Below are 24,062 nucleotides of genomic sequence, written 5' to 3' on the forward strand. Positions count from 1 at the left end.
AGATTTATGGATTTGATTTGCCTGGCTTGTCTCACTTATCTTGTCCCATAGACTTGAATTACAAATGTGAAAATATTATAAGTGTGAGTGATCTCCCTTTAAAAAAAACCAAAACAACAACAACAAAAACCACCCAGACCAAACCAAACAAAACCAAACAACAGACCATAACTTTCCTGAATCCTTTACAATAAAGGAAAATCATGTACCTGATGTCACGTTTTGATGCCGTGGATCTTCTTTTACTGGTGGGACACACAAACCCCCCCCCCCCCCCCATAGTTAATAAATTAATCTACAATTTCAACTCAAAATACAGAAATAAATTTCAAAAAGAAACATGTTTGTTTCTTGGAATCATGTCCCAGATAGGATTTTATATAAACTAGATTTTTTAAAGCCTGACTCTCCTAGTGCATAATTTAAACAGATAAATTTTATGTCCAGTAAAAACATATAAGCAAACTGCTTCTAGACAGTAGTTTAGTGAACTTGCACCAGTGCCACTGCTATCCCTTGAGGTTCAAGATTTCAATATGTAAAGTCTATATGCAAGTCATTGCATTTAATCAGTGTAGAGGAGATATTTATGTCATCAATCACCCAATAAAATACTGTAATTTATTACTATTAATTTTCTTTAGAGTTATAACAACAAACATGTCTCCATTTGCATATTACTGTGAGGAAATAATCAAGGCAGTGTTGTGTCCAGGAAGTTAGCCAGAATATGGGTGATCATAAAATCTGTCTTGTGCGTAAAAAAGGGCTCCTTGTTATCAGTGCAGTTATTTTACAGCATGAAGCTGGTGACCAAAGCTGCCAGACAAGCTATGGAGATGAACTTTGCCCTACCTCAGTGGGGAGCACAGGAGCAGACCGAGTGGGGACTGCTAATCCTGCTGCGGGGCTGGACAGGTCACAGCTGTGCCAGCCAGGGACGGTCACAGGCAGGGCACTGCTGCAGCCAGATTGGATGCACTGATGTAATCCTCAATACTCATATGCAAAGCAGGCACCAGAAATTCAATTACTGGGGATTTATGTACAATTTCATCATTTTAGCTTACCCACATGTGTGTAGAAAGACTAAAAAAGCACCTCTTTCCAATCCCATAAAAGCCCCCAAAACTGAATATTTGCATTTTTATTGCTGTTTGCAGAGATTTTAATCCCTTTATTACCTTTAGTTTTTTCATCTTTCAGCTGTTTCTTCTCAGTTGTTTTTTCTACAAAGAAAAAGTAACACAGTTAAAGTTCGGTAAACTGACTTTTGAATAGACTTTATGTAGAGTTTTCAAATAAAATTCTTCGAGAATTAATGAAGATATTTTAGGGATTGCCTCAAACAACAATACATGCAAATTTGCAATCTCATACTATTTTTATTGTGATCTTCTACATAGATATAAACACATCGAGTAAATTCCTACCTTCTTTTTCCTTAGTTGTCTTTGGCTTTTTTGTGGCTAGAAAGATTTGGAAAGAAATAACATTTACTGGCAGGCTTCAGAAATGAAGGGCTTTTACAATAAGTGCATTGTGCAAAGATTCTCTCCCCAGTAATTTCCCTGGAAGAACTACTGTGGTAAATGTGTCTCATGGCACGTTTACAATGTCTGTAATATTGCAGCAGTGCCTGCTACACTCAGTGGCAGTAGCAGCTCTGGGCTTTGTGTAGAGTTGTTAGAAATTGTTTGAATATTGCTGGTTGCAGAGTAGTTTAGAAAATCCTGATAACGACTTTACCATTTGAATTCTGTAATTCTCTAACTGCTGCCAGATTTACCTATTTGTTTGAGGCCAAAATACACTAGGGAAAGCCTCTATCTATTGCTTGCTTCTTACTCTCTTTCCCAGAGTGATCTCAAACATCTGAAAGAAATAAACAAGCAAAAATTCCCAGGAAACGGAGATGGATGAAATGCCATATGTGACCATTCAGAAGTCCTGCAACAAAAGATTGAGATTTATTTTACTGAGGGATGTTTTTCCTAGTCTACATTCCCTTAGAGCATGTGCTGTTTCCTTTTCCGCATCCTTTTTCTCTAGCTGCAAATGCATTTGGTCTGTGACTCCATCCAACAAGGCAGATTGAAATTAAGAAATGTATATCACTTCAGGCACCTGAGCCCATTTCAGTATCCCTTGTTGACTACAGCAGATAAACAGCTGGCTGCCTTCAAGTGGTTTATTTGGACTTTGCATTGTCCAAACAGTCGTAGTAACATTTTCTTCAGTGTCCTCTGGTATGTGTGTCACCTGATGCACACCAGCTCTTTCATGAGGATCACCTGTGTCTAGCTCACCAAAATGGGCTGCAGAAGGTGAACAGTGAAAATCACATAATCAGATGAAAAGAAGAGCCTATGGCAGAGACCTGCATGGCTGCAATGCTGTCCCATGCTGCTTTACATTATCACCGTTCCTCGCTGATGAGCAACATGCATTCATCAACACTGGTATGGTCATTTGTTCTTTCTACGAGGCATACTAGAAAAATGTAATATTTACCTGATGTTGGGATTTCAGCTGTTGGCTCTCCAGGAAAATAACCAGTAATGAAGAGAAAGGGGGCGGGGAAGGGAAGGAAAAGAACAAGAATTTCAGTTCCATGATTTTTTCAGGGCGTTTAAATAGATCTCTTTCATCTGCAACTTTTCTGTAGGGTATTTATTTACAAACAAATGTGCCTTAACAATGGGCATGTATGTAGAATTCCACATTGAAAGCTAAGAGTCTCACTTTTTGAAGTACTATAATCCAGCATGCAATGATTCCTGCAAATGCAAACACTGTGCCAATCCAAGTTTTCCAGCAAGAAAATATTTAAACATACTTATTTTTAAGTGTGCCTTCAAGGTTTTAACTGACTATTCTATATTCCAAAAAATGTATTCAGTTTGTTACCTCTCTTTTCTTATTGTCCACACTTCCCAACCAAAGACTGACAATGACCTTGAATAGCTGACCCCTATCTAAATTTCTCCCATACTAGCAGTTTGCCTTGCCTTTTAAGAACAAAATTTCTTTTGAGATTTTCGACACCAACTAGCACAAGAGAAGCTTATATTCCTGTGCTATTATAATAACCTAAATAATTGATAAAAATTGGTCAATCCAAAGGATAGAAATTCTCTGGTATAAACCATCATCACTCTTTTTAAATCAAAGAAATTGACATTGTCATTTTGAATCCAATATTTTTTTTACCCATCTCTACTCCATTAGTTCCAGTTTTATGCAAGAACAAAATTTGAAAGAAAATGAATAACCTTGCAACCCAAGCCAAGCTTCTTTTCCTAGAACTTAGAGCAGGAGAAAAAAGGAATAAGATCACAAAACATTTCAGGGTATTCCTTTGATTGAGTTATCTCTGTACTTTCTTCCTGCTGAGTTTTGGCTTCAGATGAACATGAGCTCACACCAAGGTGAAAATGTTTCAGACAATGTTCAACAGGAAGACTAAGAAATTAAGCATCGTTTCCCCCAGCACACCCCAGGAAACTTTCACTGGAGTCTTGGCCCATAAGGAGACCTGTAAATGTCAGTGCTCAATGCTTAAGCACCGCAGGCATTCGGCAAAAGCCAGGTTTGCTGCTATTACATGCTAACATGCTAAAGTCCTTTAATATTTACCTCTTTGCTTATGATCTTGCTCACAGTTCTGGAAGCTGATACATTACTGTACTGTGACCCATTAACATGTTTTTCTCATTTTCAGGAGAAAGAACTAAGACTTTTTCTGAGGTACTAAATCTAGGAAAGGGGTCCATGCTCTCACTTCTTGAGTGTCTCTCTGAGGGATCCAGATGGACCCAGTAATGTGCATGTACCTTAATTTAGGATTAATTTATTTCCTTAGACAGGTATGGGGAAACTGTTAATTAGAAGGGCAATCAAAAGGTTTATCCTCTGCTGTTTGAAGTGTAAGGGCCATTCCCTCTTCTCAATACAGCAACTTCAACTTACTCTGAGAACAATGGGAAACATATTACCCCTATTATGGGGCTTTCATTATGAACCTAAGTGGGAATATTAATTTGTCAGTTCTTAGGGTCTTTTTAAAATATCAGCCTGCATGTTCTTCCTCTTGACTGCAAACTACAGTTTGGTGTTCATTCATGTGTACGATCTGCCACCAGCTTTGTTTTCTGTTCAAGGTAATGTCTCACAATTTGTGAGTCTTCAGTCAGTATGCAGGGAGTAAATTCTGTTTCATTATGCATTCAGTGGTCGCTGGCTGTCAAAGACCTTCCTGTGCACTAGAACAGAAATAGTGAAAATTAAGATGATTTGCTACTTGCTTTTAAAATTGAGTGAGTGGCTGTGTGGTGTATATCTGCCTTCCAGGTTAGATCATGGCAATAAGTTACTACTAGGAAATTGTATGTGTCATTATTTTGGGTCATTGTCAAAGTCAGCCTTGTCTTTCCGTTTGTATGTGCATGCCCTAGTGATCCAATTTCTTTACTAAAAACACATTTGCTTTTACAGTAAGACTGATCAAGATACAATGTGCGAATGAATTCAGCCCAGGATAAATATATTAATTTATTTTACATTCCTACTGGACCTGAACTCCAAAATCAGTGGGTATTTTGTGTCCATTACTACATCTCATACTGAATTATGATAGCTACGTTCATGTTATGGTAAGCGCACTGTAGACCTGGCTAAGAAATACATGAAGCAAAGCTATGTACAACTCTATAAATAAAGAAGGCAGCAATCCAAATAAGTGTTCTCCTTTAAGTGGAGAAAGTAAATTTAAAATGGATAGCTCTGGTGTTTAAAATCGTAAGCTAGATCTATTCAAGGATAATTTGCTCAAAAAAGGAACAGTGTATAGAGAATTACTTTTGTAAATAACCATAGGTCTGCTTGTTACTTTTTTGCCTTGTTGTTGTTTTTCTAAAGGCTTTCTTAACCTTTATAATCATTTCAAGCAGCAAAATATAAGCTCAAGAGTGTGGTACAAACATGCCTCTGCAAATGTTGAGGGAAAATATCCTGGCTATTCCTTATATTCACAATATACCAGGGCAATATAGTTCTTGGTAAAACAGCATTGTAGAGAGTGATTTTTGTGATGAAAGCATAAGGAATTAGTCACTTAAATCTGTGATGAGCCTCTAACAGTAGTTAGAGCCATCACTGGCTCTCTCAGATAAATCACTGCAGAAGACACTCCATGTCAGTATACAATGAAAACAAAACTGAACAAAAGCGAATAATAGAATTAAATAGAGTAAAACTTTCTTAAAATACTGGCAAAAATGGAAATAAGCCCATGGATAGCTTCACAGGAAGTAATAACTTTACAATAATAACTCACAATGGAACATTGCAGTTCATGTTTGAAGGAGACCCTTCAGTATAGGCACATTTCAGATGCCTTGTCCTCACACTTTCACTTTACATCTGAGGTTCAGAGTAACACTGTTTTTCTACAGGTGTTTAAGAGCAGGTATTCATCGTCTCTAGCTTTAAGCACCTAGCACAGGTGAGTGGTTTAGGAGGTTTAAGTAAATAATTTTGTTTTGCCTTGTCATCAGCTTACTTTCCATCAGAATAACACATGGTTTGGTCTTGATGTGCCAGACACAGCACCAAAAAGAAAACACAGATCCTTTGCTAAAGAGGCAACAACTAATTCATCTGTGAAAGTCCATACTTCAGCATTTTCACAATTCAAAGCACGCAGTACAAACATCGTCCTGATTCTTGTCTGAACGTGCTTTGCAGAATGTAATGTGTAATGGCTTGCCACAATAAGCATAGATCCCAGTCCTCATCTGTTCAGAAGCCCGCCTTAAAAATGAACTTAAAAAGGACATTATCCCATGACTTCAGTGAAAGTTTTTGCAATGTGACAAATTCTCCTTGTATCCTCCCTAAAACTAACCTAGATTGGAAATATTTCTTTCTCTTCTTTAATTTAATTTAGGCTTTTTTATTAAAAAAAGCTTTTATTGGAACAAGGCAAACAACATGCTTAGTGAATTAATGATGTAAGTAATTTCCAAACGGTAAAAGAAGTAAGGAACAGGTTGTCCAATTCAGGTATGCTACATGCTATTTTCTTATTTTCAATAAACAATATTTTTGCATAAATATAAATTAGACATCTACACTTATCTAAAACCACAAGGATATCAGTTTTGCTACTAGTGTAATTACATCATTTTCTCGGGAGTAAAGATTGGAAACAGTGTTTGAATCTTGCAGCTTCACAATACTGCATTAAAACTGTGCTTGATTATGTTGTGTTTGGCTGTTAGTGAGCAGACAGAATACAAGAGTATCTGTAGTATAAGCAAAAAAAATAGCATTATCTAACGTGACAAAATTGCAAAAATGCAAACTGAGAGAACATGTATCTGAAAAGAAGGTTTTTATGCCATAAGAAATAAGTCATTACACGTACTTGCAGTGTTTTTCTGAGAAGCATGAAGCGGTTTGACTGAGAAGCAAGAAGAGGAAAGAAAAATGGTTAGAACAGTCAGGTTCAGCCTAATATTGCTATGGCAGATAATGGCTGTATTTGTTCTACATGTTCCATGTATCAGAACATATTTTTACTAATCTCACAGTAATTAATAACAATATAAAAATGAATGATAGTAGTGTTGGTGTTCTGATTTACAGATGGCAATTGTTTTGCTAGAGTTAAGAATGACTAATATTAAGGATAACAATTTTAACTCTTCACTTATTTCCTTTCATGAAGAAGCATGGAGAAGACATTTTTTAAACCCGTGATGATAGTCCACAGTGAAACTGAACGATGCTCTTTCCTATACCAGCATCAATTTTGATCTGTCTTGTGCAAGTTAGACTGTGCATGAGTATGATGTCAGAGACATTGACCACAGATGATGGATAATGCCAGATCAGGATCTGAATAATATATCATATGATATCTGTGACGGATGAAAATTAAAGTATTGCTCATCCTGGGAGGCTAACTCTGTTGTGAAGTCCAAATAAAAGGCAGATCCCTACAAATAATTAGCAAAATGGAGCCGTTTAAAATAAGCAGTTTCAGAAAGCAGTTCAAATTCTTTGCTGGCATATGGTTTTGACATCAGTGGATTACAGAAGCAGAAATTTGACCTTTGATACATACGTATATCTATAGCTTAAAATGACAACCAGCATTACAAGTATGTACTGTGCTATTTAGTTTGTGGTACAGCATGTCAGGGCCATTCTATACATCAAAATAGATCACAGGGCCATGGTTTTTGACATTTGTCATATGCAATTGTATTTCACTATTTCCTTAAATAACATTTTCAAAATAAACATGCAAGATAAAATGCAGGCGTGCTTACCTGGTTTTGTAAGGGGAACATCTTTTTCATGTCTGACTGCTTCATGCTCTAGACAAAAGACAATAGCATAACAAAATTGTCATAATGTTTCTAAGTTACATTTTGCACTCCTGAGTTTTTGTTGTTGTTGTTGTTTCTTTTTTTAGTAAGAAGGATTGCATGCATGCATATCAGAATTAAACATTTCCTTTCTCTTGTTTCATGGTGTTATTTTGAAAAAGAAACCCACAAATGAATGGTTATTAAAGATTATCCACTGAGGGATCTGCCACAAAATAGCAAAGTTCATTAGTACTGCACATAGCTTCACTACTAATATGGCTACTATTAATGCTACTAAGAGTCATGCACGTGTCTTAAGAAAGAAGTAAGTTAGTGTGGCTCCTATAATTTCTTAAATGCAATTTTTATTTATTTTTAGTTTTTATTATTGGAAAGGAGAGGGCAGAGTAAAGTCAGCAACCATTCACTCATCCTTTGTCCTTGATTCAGATATACTTGATCTGAATTCCCAAAGTCTGGGACACATACTATTACATATTAATAAATTACATTTAGGTGTGGAAAATGCATTTCATCTCCACATGCCTGCTTCCCTACCCCTCCTCCCATTCTTCTACTTCATAATTATTACTGGAAAAAATATAATTTAGGTTATGTTGCTGGAAACAGAAAAGTTGAAGAAGCCTTTTTTTCAAATAGATCTAGCAAACAAAAGTCACACTTAGAAAAAATCCCACCCCACAGACCTCATAGCACATTAGCAGCTATGTAATGGAAACTGGGGCCAAAATACATTTTAAGGCTGTGGAATTAATGGACAGCTCTGTTGGTCTTGTTTCCAGGTGACATTTCCCACAGCTTAGGGACTGTGTGTCACTTTCCTTTTGAGAAATAAGGACCCAAAAGTATGCTGGAAAGTGGAAGGTGCTGAAAATGTGAATGGCATCTGAAAAAAGAACAGTATGCCTCAGCCTTTTTGTTACTCAGATATATAATTGAACTACTGGTAACTGTGATTTCAGGTGGAGAGACAAGTTAAGAAATGCTGAAATTAAGACATTATATGGAATTTCAAATGGGAAACATTTTTATGAAGCATGAATGAAAAATTGGTTCAGTGAAGAGTGATTCATTTCCCATATCTGGACTTTTTGTGATCATTAAATTATTTTGGGAATTAATTGACAGTTTTAATTATTATTATTATTATTGTAGTTTAATTTGCATCTGGAAGGTGTGAAAGGTATAGAAAATCAATAAGCAGGCTGTGTGGTAAGTGAAGGTATGGACTCTTCCTTGAGTTCTTTTTGACTGAGAAGAATTCAGGATGCAGTTACATTAAATTAATTTTTTTTTTTAACTTAGCAGAGCATTTATTCAACCCAGGTAATTTTTAATGATTTTTAAAAGATTTTTAACTCCTCTATGAATTTTCGTTGTTAGGACTTTTGATATGGGAAGCACAGAGTGAATTCAGTCCTCCACTGAAGAAATTAGTTATGCCAAATGGCTTTCTAAATAGCAATGACAAAACAGTATGCTAAATGAAAGGGATGGAAGACACGGTGATAAAGACATTATAAATTTAAGCAAAACTAGAAATCGCCTAGGGCATGTTTCCTTATGTAAAAGCAAAAAAATTACACGTATCCAAAAATTTTACAAGAATTTTTCTGATTAAGGTAAGAATCACATACTTGCTGGCTTTGCCTGGGCTACAAAAGACAAAAGAGGGTAAATTGTAACAGTTAGATACACAAAGAGGACAAAATATACTCTTTTTTTCCCTTTTTTTTTTTTACATTGAAGCATATTTTTCGAGTCAGTTCTCACTTGTTCTTGGCTTCCTTTACTTGTGCAAGGATGCACAGCATTCAAACCCCTAAAGTTTAGAAAGCTTTATGTTGACTGCCAGTGATGATGAGGATGTTCTAATTCCTTGGCTGACTCTTCACAGCTTCTAGAACACTCATTATTACTTGATTTTTTTTTTCCCTGTCAGTATTACATTAAAAAACTTACAAGGTCTTAATCACATATAAGACTCAAAGATTTATAGTTTAGTTCCAAAAAGTTTTCCACATAATACTGATTCAAAGTCCTAATCCATCTGGTAAATTATCCTCATATTTAGGATCTTTTCAGAGGTCTGATTTGCAGCTACACCTCATTCCATTAACCCATCTCTGGCTAATGAGAGGCTGGAACAAGCAGCTAAGGAGCTGAAAGGCCTTGACCTGTCTTCATCATTGGAAAGACAATTCTTAGTGGAACAGAAGCTGCAATTACCACTCCGCCGGTTTTGCTTTGTTATCAGTTACACATTTCGAAATACTGTAAAAAAATTTTGCAATGCAAATATACTGCACTAGATGAAGTCCTGAACAGTGTTTAATATCCCCCATCCCTCTCCATAAATCAGGAGAGAATAACTTAGTCTTACCTGACTTCTCAGTGGGAATTATCTTTTGTTGTTTCATTTTCTCCTCTGTATTGTGAAAGCAGCATTAAAATGACAATGTGTTAGCGTATAATTGGAAAAATATTTCTATAGGTGATATTATGCATATGGTTCACAATGACAAAATAAATGCATGTCTTCAGCATCACTATCCCATTATAGCACTGTAAAACAGCATGCAGGCATTATGAGTTCTGACTGCATGGTGAGATCATACTCATGGAAAAAGTAAATTACTGGGCCTAATGTCTCCGCTGCCAGAAAACAGCCGCATGCCCTTCAGCGTCTTTCAGGCAGGCACTCAGGTGGAAAACATCCTATTCCTTCATCCATTACACCTTTGCCAACTTCCTGGGTGTCTAAGTCCAGGTATTAAAGAATGGTTTGGTACTAAACAACACTAAGAACTTCTGTTTAGATACTGCCTAACCACAAACATGAGTGGAGTATCCACACACTCTGAAGATGAAGAAGATATGGAGACTCCCAAGCATGTAGTAGCTCACAGAGGGACACAAGGGACAGTCTGAATGCCAGTCCATACCACCTGCTACTGGACAAGCCTACCTAGACCTAGCTGGACATCTTTCACAAGACCTTGGAGCAGCCTTCAACTTCTGCTAATCTCATGGGAAAAGTTGCCCAAGCCCACATGCTCTTGAGCTGCCTGTGGATTTGTTCAGCACAATTCTCAGATGATGGGGACCCACGTCGACATGAGCCACCAGACCTGAACTTCGTCCTCTCCAAGTAAATTAGTGGGACTACACTTTCTAATCAAGTGGGGTTTGTTTGACCTTCCCAGTATCCCAGTCAGGCAGAAACTGGGATATTTATGTTCAGATTTCACAGAATCACTAGGTTGGAAAAGACCTTAATGATCATCAAGTCCAACCCATGCTCTAACACCTCAACTAAACCAAGGCACTGAGTGCCATAACCAGTCTTTTTTTAAACCAAATTTCTACTCTTCCCAATTTGGTTAATTTTAAATTCACCCTACCTCACCCGTTTATAGCTCTACTCCATTTTATGTCTTATTCCATAATCGAATTCAAGCCCCTCTCCTAACCTCTACCTTTCAATAATCACATACATTACAAAGTCCTTGAATATGCTTGAGATACATTCGGATGGTATTTGCCATTCCTCTGGCTGAAAGCAATTTGCAGCCACCTGCCTGTGGCCTCTTCCTTTCCACTAAAACCTCTAGAAGGCATCAGACTGAAGATTACAATGACTGGGTGGATACCAGGTTGGGCACATATCTCTTGGTCCCCTTCTCTTCCTTGTTTGGTCTATTTCTGGATGAAAATCACTACACCCTGATGCATTCCCTGGCAGAATTATAGGTGGTGGCTGCTTGGCTTTTTCTCTGAATTTCTAGCCACTAGTTGTAACCAGAAGAGAAACTGGAGGAGTAGAATATCCAGATTTAAGGAGAACAATCTCTGTAAGGGAATACACTTCAAGACATCAGGAAGCTTCATAAAATTGTTCTGTTTACCATATTCAGTATGAAGAAAAACAGAGAAAAATATATGATGAGGATAATACATATTATTTTGCCAAGAACAGAAGTCATAGTTCTAACTTTTCATGTATTCTTTTGTTTTTCGTATCATGAGGAGCCTTGCAAATTAAAAATAAACAATTTTGAGAACTTCATAAAGCTATAAAGAGTAAAAAATAAATTGTATGAATATTTAAAAGAAAATCCTGATTTTAAGTAAGCCCGAAGCTTAAAGTTCTGAAATCTTTCATTGGAGAGCTTTTATTTGCTCTGTAGGGCTCCAGTTTTGCAGCACTACAAGCATTAATATTATTTTTTTTTCCCCTGATGTACCTAATTTAAATGGAAAAAGTAAGGCTGTAAACATTTCTCTGTGTGTTGCAGGCAGTTTCAGCAGAATTACATCAGGAATTAATTCCCTTGCTTTACTTGCTTTCACTGACACACACAAAATGCTCTTTAAATTAAACTTTTCTCTACGGGATCAATATATTTTCTGAAATTCCGTAGTATTTCAGTCATGTGATAATTCTAAGTCTGATAACAGGAAGCATAGGAAAAATGGTTTGAAGCTGCACTGAATCAAGGTGAAAAAGCAGACCCCTGTTTTGTACAGGATGAAGCTTTTATAATTCAAGCTGCTAACTCAAGAGCACTCATTGGCACACAGCAGGCAGATGCACTATTACCACCAGTGCCTGCAGATTAATACTTCTGGTCATCAAGTGAAACTCAAAGCATCCACTGTTCTCCAACGCAAGCATTAATCACTTGAGAATTGAGATTTCATGCTAAAGAAAATTTAGCAAGCATTTTCCTATTTTATTTCCCCTTCAAGCATTTAAATTCCAAGGGCTTGTGGTCTGGAATGTACTGTATTATGCTAGAGTAAAATCCTAATCAGTTCAATATGCTGGTTTGTGCCACAGTGCTCTGATGTTTGAGAATGCCTTACCAAGGAAATTTATTTTCCTGCTGCTATGTGGATGAGATTGGGCTAATTGTGCAGCAGGACTGATTTCATTTAGCAGGAAAGGTGAGTGGTCATGCCATCCATCCAGGCAACCCACTTTCTGGCCACCACTGTGGCCACCAATCTTGGCTTCCTCACTAGGACATTGCTGCTTTGGCTGTACTCACCTAGTGCCTGAATCATTCTGCTAGCTGTTAATACAAAAAAAGTGATCAATGAGTTAAATAAAAAGCTTGGCCTATGTGTCTTAGAAAGAAGAAAGAAATATTTTTTCCCTGTTGACTCAAAACCAATACATCTTCACCAAATCAGATCTTCAAGTCTTCCAGGAAACCTCAAAATGAAAATGTCTGAAAAGTATGAAAATACTTAACTTATGAGGTAGAATATAGTACATAATAAAAATGAAAGAGAAAAACACTAAATACATAGGAGAAATTGATTTCTTTAAAAAATAGGGGGAAAAGTAATAAAATAAACCTGCTTGCTTATCACTGAACGCATAAAGCTTAAATGGTTTATTTAATTTCGTATTCATGAGCACTTAATTTCAGTGTGAAGTTCAAGCAGCAGTACTGCCAGCAAAGGTCAATGGATGTGGATACTTGCTTTCCAGTCCCCACTGCCTCTGGAGTGGAGACTGGAAAACCACTCAGGAGTGATGTAAGCTGAGCACAAATAACTGAGTTTTCTGTGAGGCTACCCTCTTAGTCTTGTTAATTCACACCAGACCCAACTGTGGATCCTTGAGTGCCTTCCTCCTCAAAAAACACGATTGGTTTGAAAGGGGGACCCTTCATCCTGCTCACTGCAGCCAGTTATTATTTACAGTTTACTCTAGTGCACAGTCAGTCCAGGAATAATATTTTTATTCTTAGTTCAGCTCCTTTTACTTTTGAGTTTCAGGAACTGGAGGCTGCCTCTACTGCTGAGTGTGTACTCAGTGAGATTGTAGCTGCTCCTTTTTGGGGGGACCACACTCACTGAAAAGGGTGAGAAAGGCTAATTACCAGTACATCTCTTGGATGTAGTGTAGGGCATTAAAGCACTCCTTCCTCACACTGTGGTTTTGCTAATGCTTTTTGCTACACCAGTGGGAAAGGTCCCAAGAACTGTCAAGAACTGTGACAGCCAAATACTTTTAGTTGAATTTCACTCTCATTTTTGCTCCTCTCCAAGACACTGAAAAAAACCAATGGCACAAAACAAAACACCTGTGTCTAGCTCGAGGGTCTCCAAGATTTGCAGACCACACATATCCCTATTAAGTGGAGCTGGTGTATGTGGAGGTTACTTTACCAAACCTACCTGGCTTAGTCTGAGAGACAGCTTTTTCACGTTTAACACGTTCATGCTCTGAAAATAAAAACACCTGCATTAGAAGGCTTTTTAATTTTTGGAAGATTTAAAAAATAAAAGATTCTTATTATATTTTAAAAAGATGACTCTACATTACATATTCCTACTAGACCAGATAAGAATTTCTCAGTTTCTCTATATTTCCCAAGGAACAATGTTTAACTTTTTTTCCCCTATAAAATTAAAATAATGAAAAGTCTTTTTTAAACTTTTTAATGTGGTTTAATTATTTTCTGTGTATTTCTATAAATATAATAGAATTTCTAAAATTGCTATTTGCTTCTAATATTAATTGTGATTGCTATCACTGACCTTCTGTATAGAAAATTTCTCCTTGATGTTTAATATAGAAAGTAAAGCTGTTTTTATTACAACAGAGGTGGGTTTTTCTCATACAGAATGACAAGTAAATCTTCAGTATCCTACATAAAGAAAATGAGAAAAAAAGCTCTCCATGTTTCTCTGTGCCCTGGATTTGGTTGTGCTAGGGCTAATTTTCTTCATGTTAGCTGGTATGGGGATCCCATACATATAATATGAAACACTAACAGTAATGGATATTAGTTTCTACTACAAAATGATGTGTATGCAATTTTGTTCTATTTAAAAACAGCCTGCTATTCAAACCCTAACATCACAGGACAGAAAATAATTCAGGGGAATTTTAGAAACGTTTAATTCGGACTTGACAGCTCTAATGTCTAAGCTGTGCAGCAAGTCAGAATTGCAGAATACCAAGAAATCCCTAGAATTTGAACCAGTGGCCTGGCCAAAGAATTGCACAGACTCTTCCCCATCTACGGCCCCCTTGATTTTTTCCCAGTGGAAAGCTGCTATGGAGACAAAAGACATAGGTGGGTCTAAGCTGAACTGGAAAATGGTTTCCATGCAAACTGGAACATGTGAAACACACCTGGTCCTGCATTACAGAACGAGTCATTGAAAAGCAGTTTCATAAGTCAAAGTGTAATGTGATTTGTGTTGATGAATTACACTTTAAGCTGCTAAAACTTTGTAAAAATAAGGAAATACCTTCCTTCTGACAGTTAAAATAACAATATTCTATATTGTCTTGGTACTTACTGTGTTCATGAGGGTTCTCTGAGGTAGCTAGAAGTAAAAAAAAAAGCATATTTTAATATTTTTGTAGCTGTGATGCAGAATTTAGTTAATTTCTTAATGACATTTTAGCTACATAAAATTTCAATGAAATCAGTATTGAAGTGTGCTACAATTACATTTTCTTACACTGTCTACCCCAGATGCATAAATGGGACACTTACCTATGGAACACAGGCACCCTGAATTCCTCATTTAGCCAAAATTTGGTACAAGCACCCCTGGAATGCTCTGGACCTCTTCCGGGGGCTGAGTCACCCTCACTAAATGCTGACCATGTACCAAACCTAGGGAAACCACCTGTCTAAGTAAGGTACTTGCCTTACTTAGTGCCCACTAAGAGACAGGGAAAATTTGGACCATAAAGACTCTACTACACAAAGACAGAAAACTAATTTTATCTTGAGTGAGGAAACAACACCTAGGGCAGATTAAAGATGAGAGTCCCTGAAAATTGCACCTGCTCTATGAGGCCAGTAAATTTCAGATGGATTCAGTGATGCCCTGAGAAATACAAAGACATTTGAAAACTTTCATTAACTTCATTAGGCCATTTCTTAACAAAAGGATTTCAGTGCTGCAACTTCTAAACTTTGTGCCATTTCATTTTCTGCATTTTTCCAGAAAAAAACTCCCAGATGAGATAAAACTGAAAACCAAGTGAATACTTCCCATGGATGTTAAGACAACATTCCTCAAGTAGAAAAAGCTTGGCAGCTGCACCCAGTATCATTATTGGTTCTACAGAAGGAAGTAAAATGTCAAGACTTAACCCTCCAGCTGGATTTTTCTTCTTGACTTTTGCTACACAGCTGTTGTTTTCAGGAGAAAAAAGGCTCTACCACCTGCATGTCTTCTGTGTGAGAGAGTAATCCCACAGAGAGATGCGGCAGGGCAGGGGATGAGCTGCCTTTGCAGCACCAGAAGCACAAGAAATAAAACTGCTACTGTGAGCTCCCAGGCTGTGACACACTGAGCTCCTGATCTCCCCAGCTCCCACTTGGGACAAAAACTCCTGTGCATCTGGGTTTCTGTTTCAGGTGTTTTCCCTGCAGTATAAAATCCCCTTCCATTTTGTATCCAGTCTCTAATCCAAGTTGTTGTTGTGCATTTAAGGACACAGAAATTGGATATGGTATGCAGAACAAAGTTAAAAAAAAAAAAGCAGAATGTTTTTTTGGGTAATAAAGAGTAAAGATACAAAGTAAGTGTATATGCTTGCTCCAAACTGAGGAATTAGAAATAAGAAATCACAGGGAAAAAAGGTCCTATGACAAAGCCACATTTGTTATTTTTATGTGTGTAAGTAAACATTTTTATAAATTTGGTCTCATTTAACACCCCAAAATCAACCAAAAAGTAGTTTCCTAACCATCATAAGCTGAAGCAAATTCTATTGCAATGGATTTTCTGTGAAATATGTCAGAAATTTTAGAGGAAATAGATTTTTAATTGTGAGATATGCTCAGTTAATATGAATTTTAATTTGCAAAAAGGAATTTCACAGCAAATATTAAATAAAATATGAACATTATACCAGGGGCTAGTATAATGACTTACATAACTAATACAGGATATTGTGTCATATAACTCTTTCAGTAGTCACCCAAAATAATCAGATCTAGGCTGCATATGAACATATGATTCTCTACTGACACTGCTTAACAAATATTACAAGCAAGTTTTTGTAATAACATCCTTATCTAAGATCTGCCTAAAATCAAAACAAAACCATTACTTCTTAACTTTCCAGCGAAGCCAGTACAGCTATTTCCCTTTTTATGCTGGTAAATATCAGTCACAGAGAACATTTAAAACAATAGGAACTCAGCTAAAGTCTGATCCCTAAAATTTGTGAAAGTGTCTCTGTTGTCCTTTTTCCATCTTTTCTGTGGAGGCATTAATTAGATAAAGCTGTATAATGTCAGCATCAAGACAGATTGAATGCTGAGATTACCACTATCTGTGCTTTGCCTAAAAGGCCAATTTTCTTATTTCTGGCACTACACTTAGAGATATTTTGATGAAATTATGAAGCTATTCTAAAATTAAAAGTCTCTAGAATGCTGGTTATTCTAAAACTTATCTGTATATTTTTAATTAAAAAAAGCCAAAATGAAACACCAAGGTGAAATTCTGAAATTATATTTGGGCCATAAAAATAAACCTTTATGTTTTGCTAACCGTGATTTCAGTCCATTCAATATTAATGTATCCTTCTTGTGTGTCATTATCTCATGACAAAAAGCTACTCAAATGACTTACAGACTAAGCAGAAAGGTAAAAAAAATGAAATCTCAAGACTGTTAAGATTCATTTTTCCAATATCACATTTATCTATGACATGGGTACCTTGATTTTTATTCTACTTAGTGAAAACAGCGAGACGATATTCCAGGTCAGACTTTGTAAAAAGTTTAATGACATATGTTATTTAGCCTAAAGGGTGAGAAATTAAAGGCTGTGTTCTGCAGCTCTGGGAATCTCACATAGTTCATGTGGTATCTTGCACTGAAAGTACAAACAAGCATTTTATGTTTTGGCCACTGATGGTGAGATGATGTTGGGCTAAATCAACTCTCAGTTTCATTTCAAATAGCTGTTCTGATATCATTAGCTAACAGGACTACCTACTGGGTAAAAAAGTACTTATTGGTCACAGTGTTATAAAATCCAGTCCTAAGTAAGATTTTTATCTTCATTTGTTTAACACTTAAACTGAACTAGAGAAGGAAAATGGTCTGATTTGAATCGAATGGAAAGAGTTGGATTTTTGATGAAGTATTTGAAGCTACACAGAAACTGTATCAATGAAATTATCTGGTTATACTCTCAGCAAAAATTTGAAATGTCTTTTCTGCCATTCTGAATTAAACTTGGAAAACAGGCTTTATAGATGTCTTGCTGGTTTTCACTTCAATTTTTTTTTTACTTGACTGCTATTCTGAAGGCTGCAAGGGTATTAATTATATATGGCATATTTTTGTAAATTAGATTCTGATACGGGTTCAGGAATTAAATGCTGCATTTTTTTGAACCATAAATTGGTAAGGCTAAAAGCAGAATGTGAGTTTTGATTATAACATGTCTATTTTCCATCTGGGTAACAGTTATTTGCTATTCAGATGGCAAATACATTTGTGAGTCTACACATTCTGTAAGAAAAGATTATGTTGTGCAGGAAATAAAAACAATGCCAGAAGTACTTGTTTTAGTTAAGAAAAACAGAATAATAACACATGCTGTAACTGGGAAAAATTATTTCTGATTAGATCGTTACAGGTGTATTATAAATAAGAAATCTACTTTCCATTAGACATAGTAAGAGCCTGGTTTATTTCCCATTAAAGAGAGCACAGAGATTCTTTACCATGTTTTGGAAATTGCATGAATACACAACACACACATAATGTTAATCTGTAACAACATTACAGGCCAAGGGATCAACGGGAATCTTCTAATGGATTACCAAATTTGAAATGTATACCTTCCAGTTTATGCATCATGACAAAGGTACAATTTGATTTCCCTACTTAATATGAGTTCATTCTCCCTGAACTACAGACAAACTAACTATTTGTCTGTTAGAAAAATTAGTGGGCATTACTCCTTCCATATTTAAGTTTCAAGAACGTAAGAGATCACATCATTTGCATAATTTAAATAAGACACTTTTTAGTCTAGTTAGGTCAAGGTTTTTCAAACTTTGAAGCAACTGTATTATAAAGAAGTCAAACAGAATGAAATATATTCCTTACATGTCTCAGATAATAAGTTCAGAAAAAAGGGGATTATTAGGATTTACCACTCTGTTAAGGAGCAGTTCCCTACATTTGTGAAGTTATTGTCTGTACTCTTTGTCATTCAAAAGAGTAGTCAGATGTACATATAAGTTTATTAGATCAGCAGACCTGTTCTGTCATATCTGCCAGTGTCTTACTCAAAATCTTCTGGATAGCTGAGCAGCTGGCAGACTGTGTTGCAAAGCCAGTCTACTGAGCATATGTCTAAAAAAGTGACTCAAAAACCAGATTAGCTGCAGCAGGATTCCTTAAAAGAGGATGGCTTGTGCTCGTCCTGACCTCTCTTTACCTTATAAAATTGCCTTGACAGAGTATGACCAAGAGTTACCCCATGGCTGAGTCAAAGTAAAGAAAGCAAGAAGTGTGTGGTGGTGGCATAAGTGGGAAAGTAGATATACAATTAAAATACAGTGCAGGCTGTACAAGCCTTGTCCTCACGGGATCTCTTAATTCCCTACAACATCAATTTTACATTTCTGGCTTGCTTTAAATCTAGTATTTTCCAGGATATTTGTCCAAGTTTCTAAACCTTAAGGAAGTATTATACCACATTAACATGATAAGTATGAAATGCTAAGTGATTAAGGCTGTCTGGAATATTTGTAGGGAAGTAGAGGGCTTGATCTTCTTTCTCCTACTCTTGGTCTAGGAATGCTCCTCTGAGTCTGTGCATCTCCACAGACTTCCTTGGATCACTCTGTCAGCAGTGGCTGAAGAATGATAATAGGATAAATGGTTAGAGAGAAGCCCCCTTAAAATGCCACGTTTTTCCATTGTCATTAATACTTAACCACTGATATTAGAGCCTGGAGGGTATTCACTAGCAACAGACTGATCTTCTTATGGTCACTTGCCACCCAAAAAAGCTGTCAGGTTGCTCTCACAGTTCTTTCTGCCTTATTTTTATCATCAGAGCAGCCTGGCCCAAGATAAATATCTGCTTTCCTAGAGTTTTTGTGTTTGTTCCCTTCCTGTTTGGTTTGTTTGATACCTCGGGGCTGCATATTGAAAAATGAGCTGACTCTTGGTTTTGGAGGACTTTGTTGATGTTGGAGGATTTTATTGATGTTGTCTAGAGCAACTTGTTTTTAAGACTTGTTTTTAGCTGTCAGTTCAAGAGTACTTTATACAACAGAGAAAAGCAAAAAGTAATAGAGAGAGAGAGGAGGTAAGGCAGAAACTTTATCATGGTGTAAATATAATAGAAACAGCAAAGAAGTACAGACATTTCCAATACTTTAAAATTACTTTTAATAAGAGGAATTGCTTCAACTTCAATCTGAGATGCATGCCTTTAGGAATCATCAGTAATGATCCCAATCTTTATCTATTTCCCAGTTTGTCACTTAAGCTCTGGGAATTTTAAGTTTTTGAAACAGTAATCTTGCATGATGGCACTGAAAACTAGTATCTTTAAAGTACTACAAGTCCTAAAATCTCGGGAGAACAAATCTTCCACTGACAGAGTTGGAAAGAATAAAATTTCAGTCAAATGTAGATGAGGTACATCTGCTGCATTAATGCATTTCATCTTTAGGCACGTGTAGTGAAAGACCTGAAGAGCTTCCTCTCAATATCATCCTCAGCTTCAGACGTTTTCATGTGCTGTTCCCTGAAATTGTGGGATGGGAGCATACAGATGAGGGAGAGTATGGTAACAAGATTTCACTTTCAGAAATATCAGTTTTACATTTGCACATAGCTAAGGCAAAACACAGTGGAGCTTGGGCTGTCTTTATTGCAACATGAATTATTGACTCAAAAAGGGCAATTGAGTGAAATCAGGCAGACTGAAGTTTACAGGATGTTAGAATGATTTTTCAGAATATAGATGTTAGCTTATGCAAAAAATATTCACCACTCCATATAAAAAATTGGAGCCAAAAAGGACCACCTCTTGCTGATGTTAGAATTTGTTATAATTGAATCTTCAGTCATAATGCCTGTTATTGGTGAAAGATGGCAAACTAACCCCTGGGGTCCAGATTCCACGCAAATACTTTGAAAAGAAACTTCTTAGTTGAGGTCCTTCTTATCTATGACTGGATCTGTAAAAGTATAATAATGGCTGAAAATATATTTACATATGTTATTAAATAAATGTGAAATAATAAATTAGAAAAGAATAAAATGCCTATGGAAATCTAAGAAAGAAGAATTTTGGAGGAGAGATTAGTCGATTTAAGGGGAGGAGAACAATAAAAATTAATTGGCTTTTGAAAAAATGGGCTTTTCCCAGTGTGCTACTCAACATGTTGATTAAAGCAAAGGGCTAATGACTAACTTCTAGAGGCATAACAATACTGAACCATCTTTGTTCCTTATGAAATGCTGCTGATCACTATTTTTGCTATAATTGCGGCTTGGTAAAAGCACATTTCTGCAAATGATGTCTGCATAGATAAGAAAAAGAAAGGTAGATTGACATTAGAAGAACTATTCATTCAGGAATTACATCTGAATAGAATACTTCTGAGCATTCATTTGCACAGATTTTTGTGCAGTGCGATAAAGTGATAGTTTATCCCATGGGGAAATTGTTAGCCAATTAAACACATGTTATGTGGATATGCAGGTGTTCAAGCATATTATGCTGATTGACAGGTGTGGGTGTTTCTGACATGACGCCACTATATATGCATTATACCTAACTTACAGTAACAACACAGGCCACCAATTACACAGAGCACTCTTTATTCAGAAATCACAGCTGTTTCATAATCATTAAAACAGTAGTTTGACTGACTCCCGTTTTTGGCAGCAGGGGCTGAATAAATTACTGTTGTACTTTAACACAAATAAGAATGATTAACACAAGTTGTAATCATAACTGCAATTAAAATGCTATGCCAGGTCTATCTATATGAATAATTTTGCAGGTTTGTTGTTATATAAGACTTAAGAGAGTGTAATCTCAATTTTACCTTTAATAGATTACAAAATTCTAACCAATGTCAAGATTTTGGCTAAATCCTATTAAGAATAAAAGCATCAGCATTTTTTGAAAAAATATGGATGCAAGGAAGCATCATTAGTTTTACCTGCTTTAACTATGAGTACACTGAGGTGTTGGGTAGATAAACATGGAGATTTCACCTTACTGTTAAAATGTCTAGATTAAATATTTGCATTAGATTCTCCACACAAGTACAGTGACAGTGGATATTCAATCAATTATAAAGTTCTACGAATTACTTGCTCCTTCTTCTCACCTCTCTTTCAATGTCAGATTCTTAAAAAAGAGGGAAAGTTGGCAATTAGCAACAAACAATCCCAACATTCACTGACGTTTGTTGTCTGTTCTTGTTACTAAACCTAAAATATGTTCTGTGTTATAATTAAGTGAGAAATACAGGTATCTCCAGAGGGGCAAGTAATTGTATTCTGACACAGATACAAGACAGATTAAACACTCCTTGCAGATCTCTCCATCAGCCCTAAACTGAGCCTGGGGTATACAGTTTCAGTGTAGATGCCCAAATTTAGACATGTAAATTTGCGTGGGGAAAAGTTTCTTAATGTTTATATCAATCTGAGTATCTAGAAAAAAATCTTAAAATTTGTGAATTCAGTGAAAAGTCATGAGCTTGAGACATTCATTCCTCTACCTTGCTTGTATTGAATGGGTCATGTCTTATCCCCCTGAAATATTTGCAAAATGGAAAGTTCTGTCCATCACTAAACAGAAGTTGTACAGATCATTAAGTCTCACATAACCCTGTAAAATGCATGTAAATTATTTATACTCTCCAGATAGTTGATACAAGGCAAACAGAAGTTAAGCAAACTTTGGTTAACTGATGTAGCCTTTTCAGATAATTTTCTTTATTTAATATAAATTATCTGTTCAATAATATTCCTTGAAAATGCTGGGGACTTGTTATTTTAGCATGGGAAATCAAAGCTCACCAGTGCATGGCTAGTCATATATTAAATTGAAAACATCTTTAGTCAGGAGTTGATTTACACTGAAAAAACATTTTGTTTGTAGTTCAAGACTCCTGTAAAGTGTTCTTCAGTAAAATTGCTTTATTTAACTCTTAATCTGATGCAGGATGACAATATTAACTACAGTTTGGAAGATCCTTTGGGCTCCATCTTGTGGCTATTTTAGTGATTGTTGCCTTTGAGAGAGCTGCCTGCCTTCAGGTGGTCAAAATAGCACTACTAATTTCAAGAGAATAATAGCATATGGCTGTATTTATTATTTTCTTGTATATAATACAGAATTTTGACCCTATTTTAAGAAAACGGTTTTAAAAGTATTTATAATTCTTTGGGGTTTCTTAATAGCTTCATTTAGGACTAAAAGTTCTATTAAGAGTCTGTGTACTACACTTTGCAGTTATGGAATCAGTTAATCTATTTTCTTATGCTTTGATGCCTGTTAGAAAATGGCATAATGAAGCTGTGGCTCATCTTAAACCAGTGGCATCTGCAGCTGAGCAGAAATCCAGTGCTACCATGACCATTTACTTTATGAATAACATGGCTTACTTCTAATTTTTCTGGTCAATTACAAAACTAAGCAGTTCTCAAATTCCCTTCCCCTCTTTTTTTTTTTTTTTTTTTTTTCCCCTGTTTGTTAACCATCTTTCTTTTTTTTTTTTTTTTTTTGGTATGTATTGGCTGCTGTGCCTTGGCCAGTTTATTCCACATTATGTAGGCAGAACAGCAGTTTCCAAGTCATACAGTACCATTACAAGGAGTACTAGAAGGAAATTAATCTTTACTGAATTGAGAAAAAAATGTAGTTTGGAGCGTTAATGTACATGTCTTGCCCATTTCCCCCTTTGGTTTGATTTTAACTGCACACAGAATATATACATTTTTTACACCACGATGCATTTATTGGGAAAAGGTCTAAATGTGATCCCACATACTCTCCTGTCTATTTTGATGAAACTTGTCACATGAATGTGATTTTCATTTTGCTTATTAAAAACTAGTAAATGAATTTAAGAGCAAGGTGTCAGAATGCTTCAAATCAGAATGGGAATTCTGCTGCTGATAAGCAACCAGCACCTGCATCCCACTAACTTACAAGTCCTCATAATATCTGACTGTAGGCAGTCTAGAGAACAGATGAGACTCACAGAGGTCTTGGATTAGATGTGCTCTCAGGAGCAAGGCAGAGTTTGTTCCTGTCTCTTGTTCATTAGCTCCAAGGAGCCTGGAGAAACCTATTCCCTGGCAGCTCAGGTTCACAATTGACTTTCAACAGTGAGAGTGTTCTTACACATACTCGTGAGAAGGAGCAACCACAGGGATCATGGCTGAATCCTGTTTGCTTCACTAGAAACACAGATGTAAAGAATCTTCACAAAACAAGACTTCCTGACACTGACTGGAGAGAGAACACACTAAGTTTACTTGCTTGACATCCCCAACTCAGTCCGTGTCCTCTATAGTCTAAAATAAATAGGTTACTGGAGATATCAATTGAAATAAGAAATTCCACTTTATGCAGAACTAGGAAAATGTGAAGTTT

General features: G+C 36.3%; 1 protein-coding gene across 1 annotated transcript in view; it reads right to left on the minus strand.

The window, feature by feature from the left end:
* Positions 1-24,062, minus strand: part of TRDN (triadin) — a 222,980-nt gene that overhangs the window by 16,176 nt on the left and 182,742 nt on the right. The window contains 8 exon segments of the mRNA XM_062488974.1: positions 210-253; positions 1,181-1,229; positions 1,434-1,469; positions 7,341-7,388; positions 9,041-9,058; positions 9,787-9,831; positions 13,599-13,646; positions 14,733-14,759. Coding sequence (XP_062344958.1) covers positions 210-253; positions 1,181-1,229; positions 1,434-1,469; positions 7,341-7,388; positions 9,041-9,058; positions 9,787-9,831; positions 13,599-13,646; positions 14,733-14,759 — 315 coding nt within the window.

Source organism: Cinclus cinclus, chromosome 3 (genome assembly GCF_963662255.1).
Source record: "Cinclus cinclus chromosome 3, bCinCin1.1, whole genome shotgun sequence".
NCBI lineage: Eukaryota > Metazoa > Chordata > Aves > Passeriformes > Cinclidae > Cinclus > Cinclus cinclus.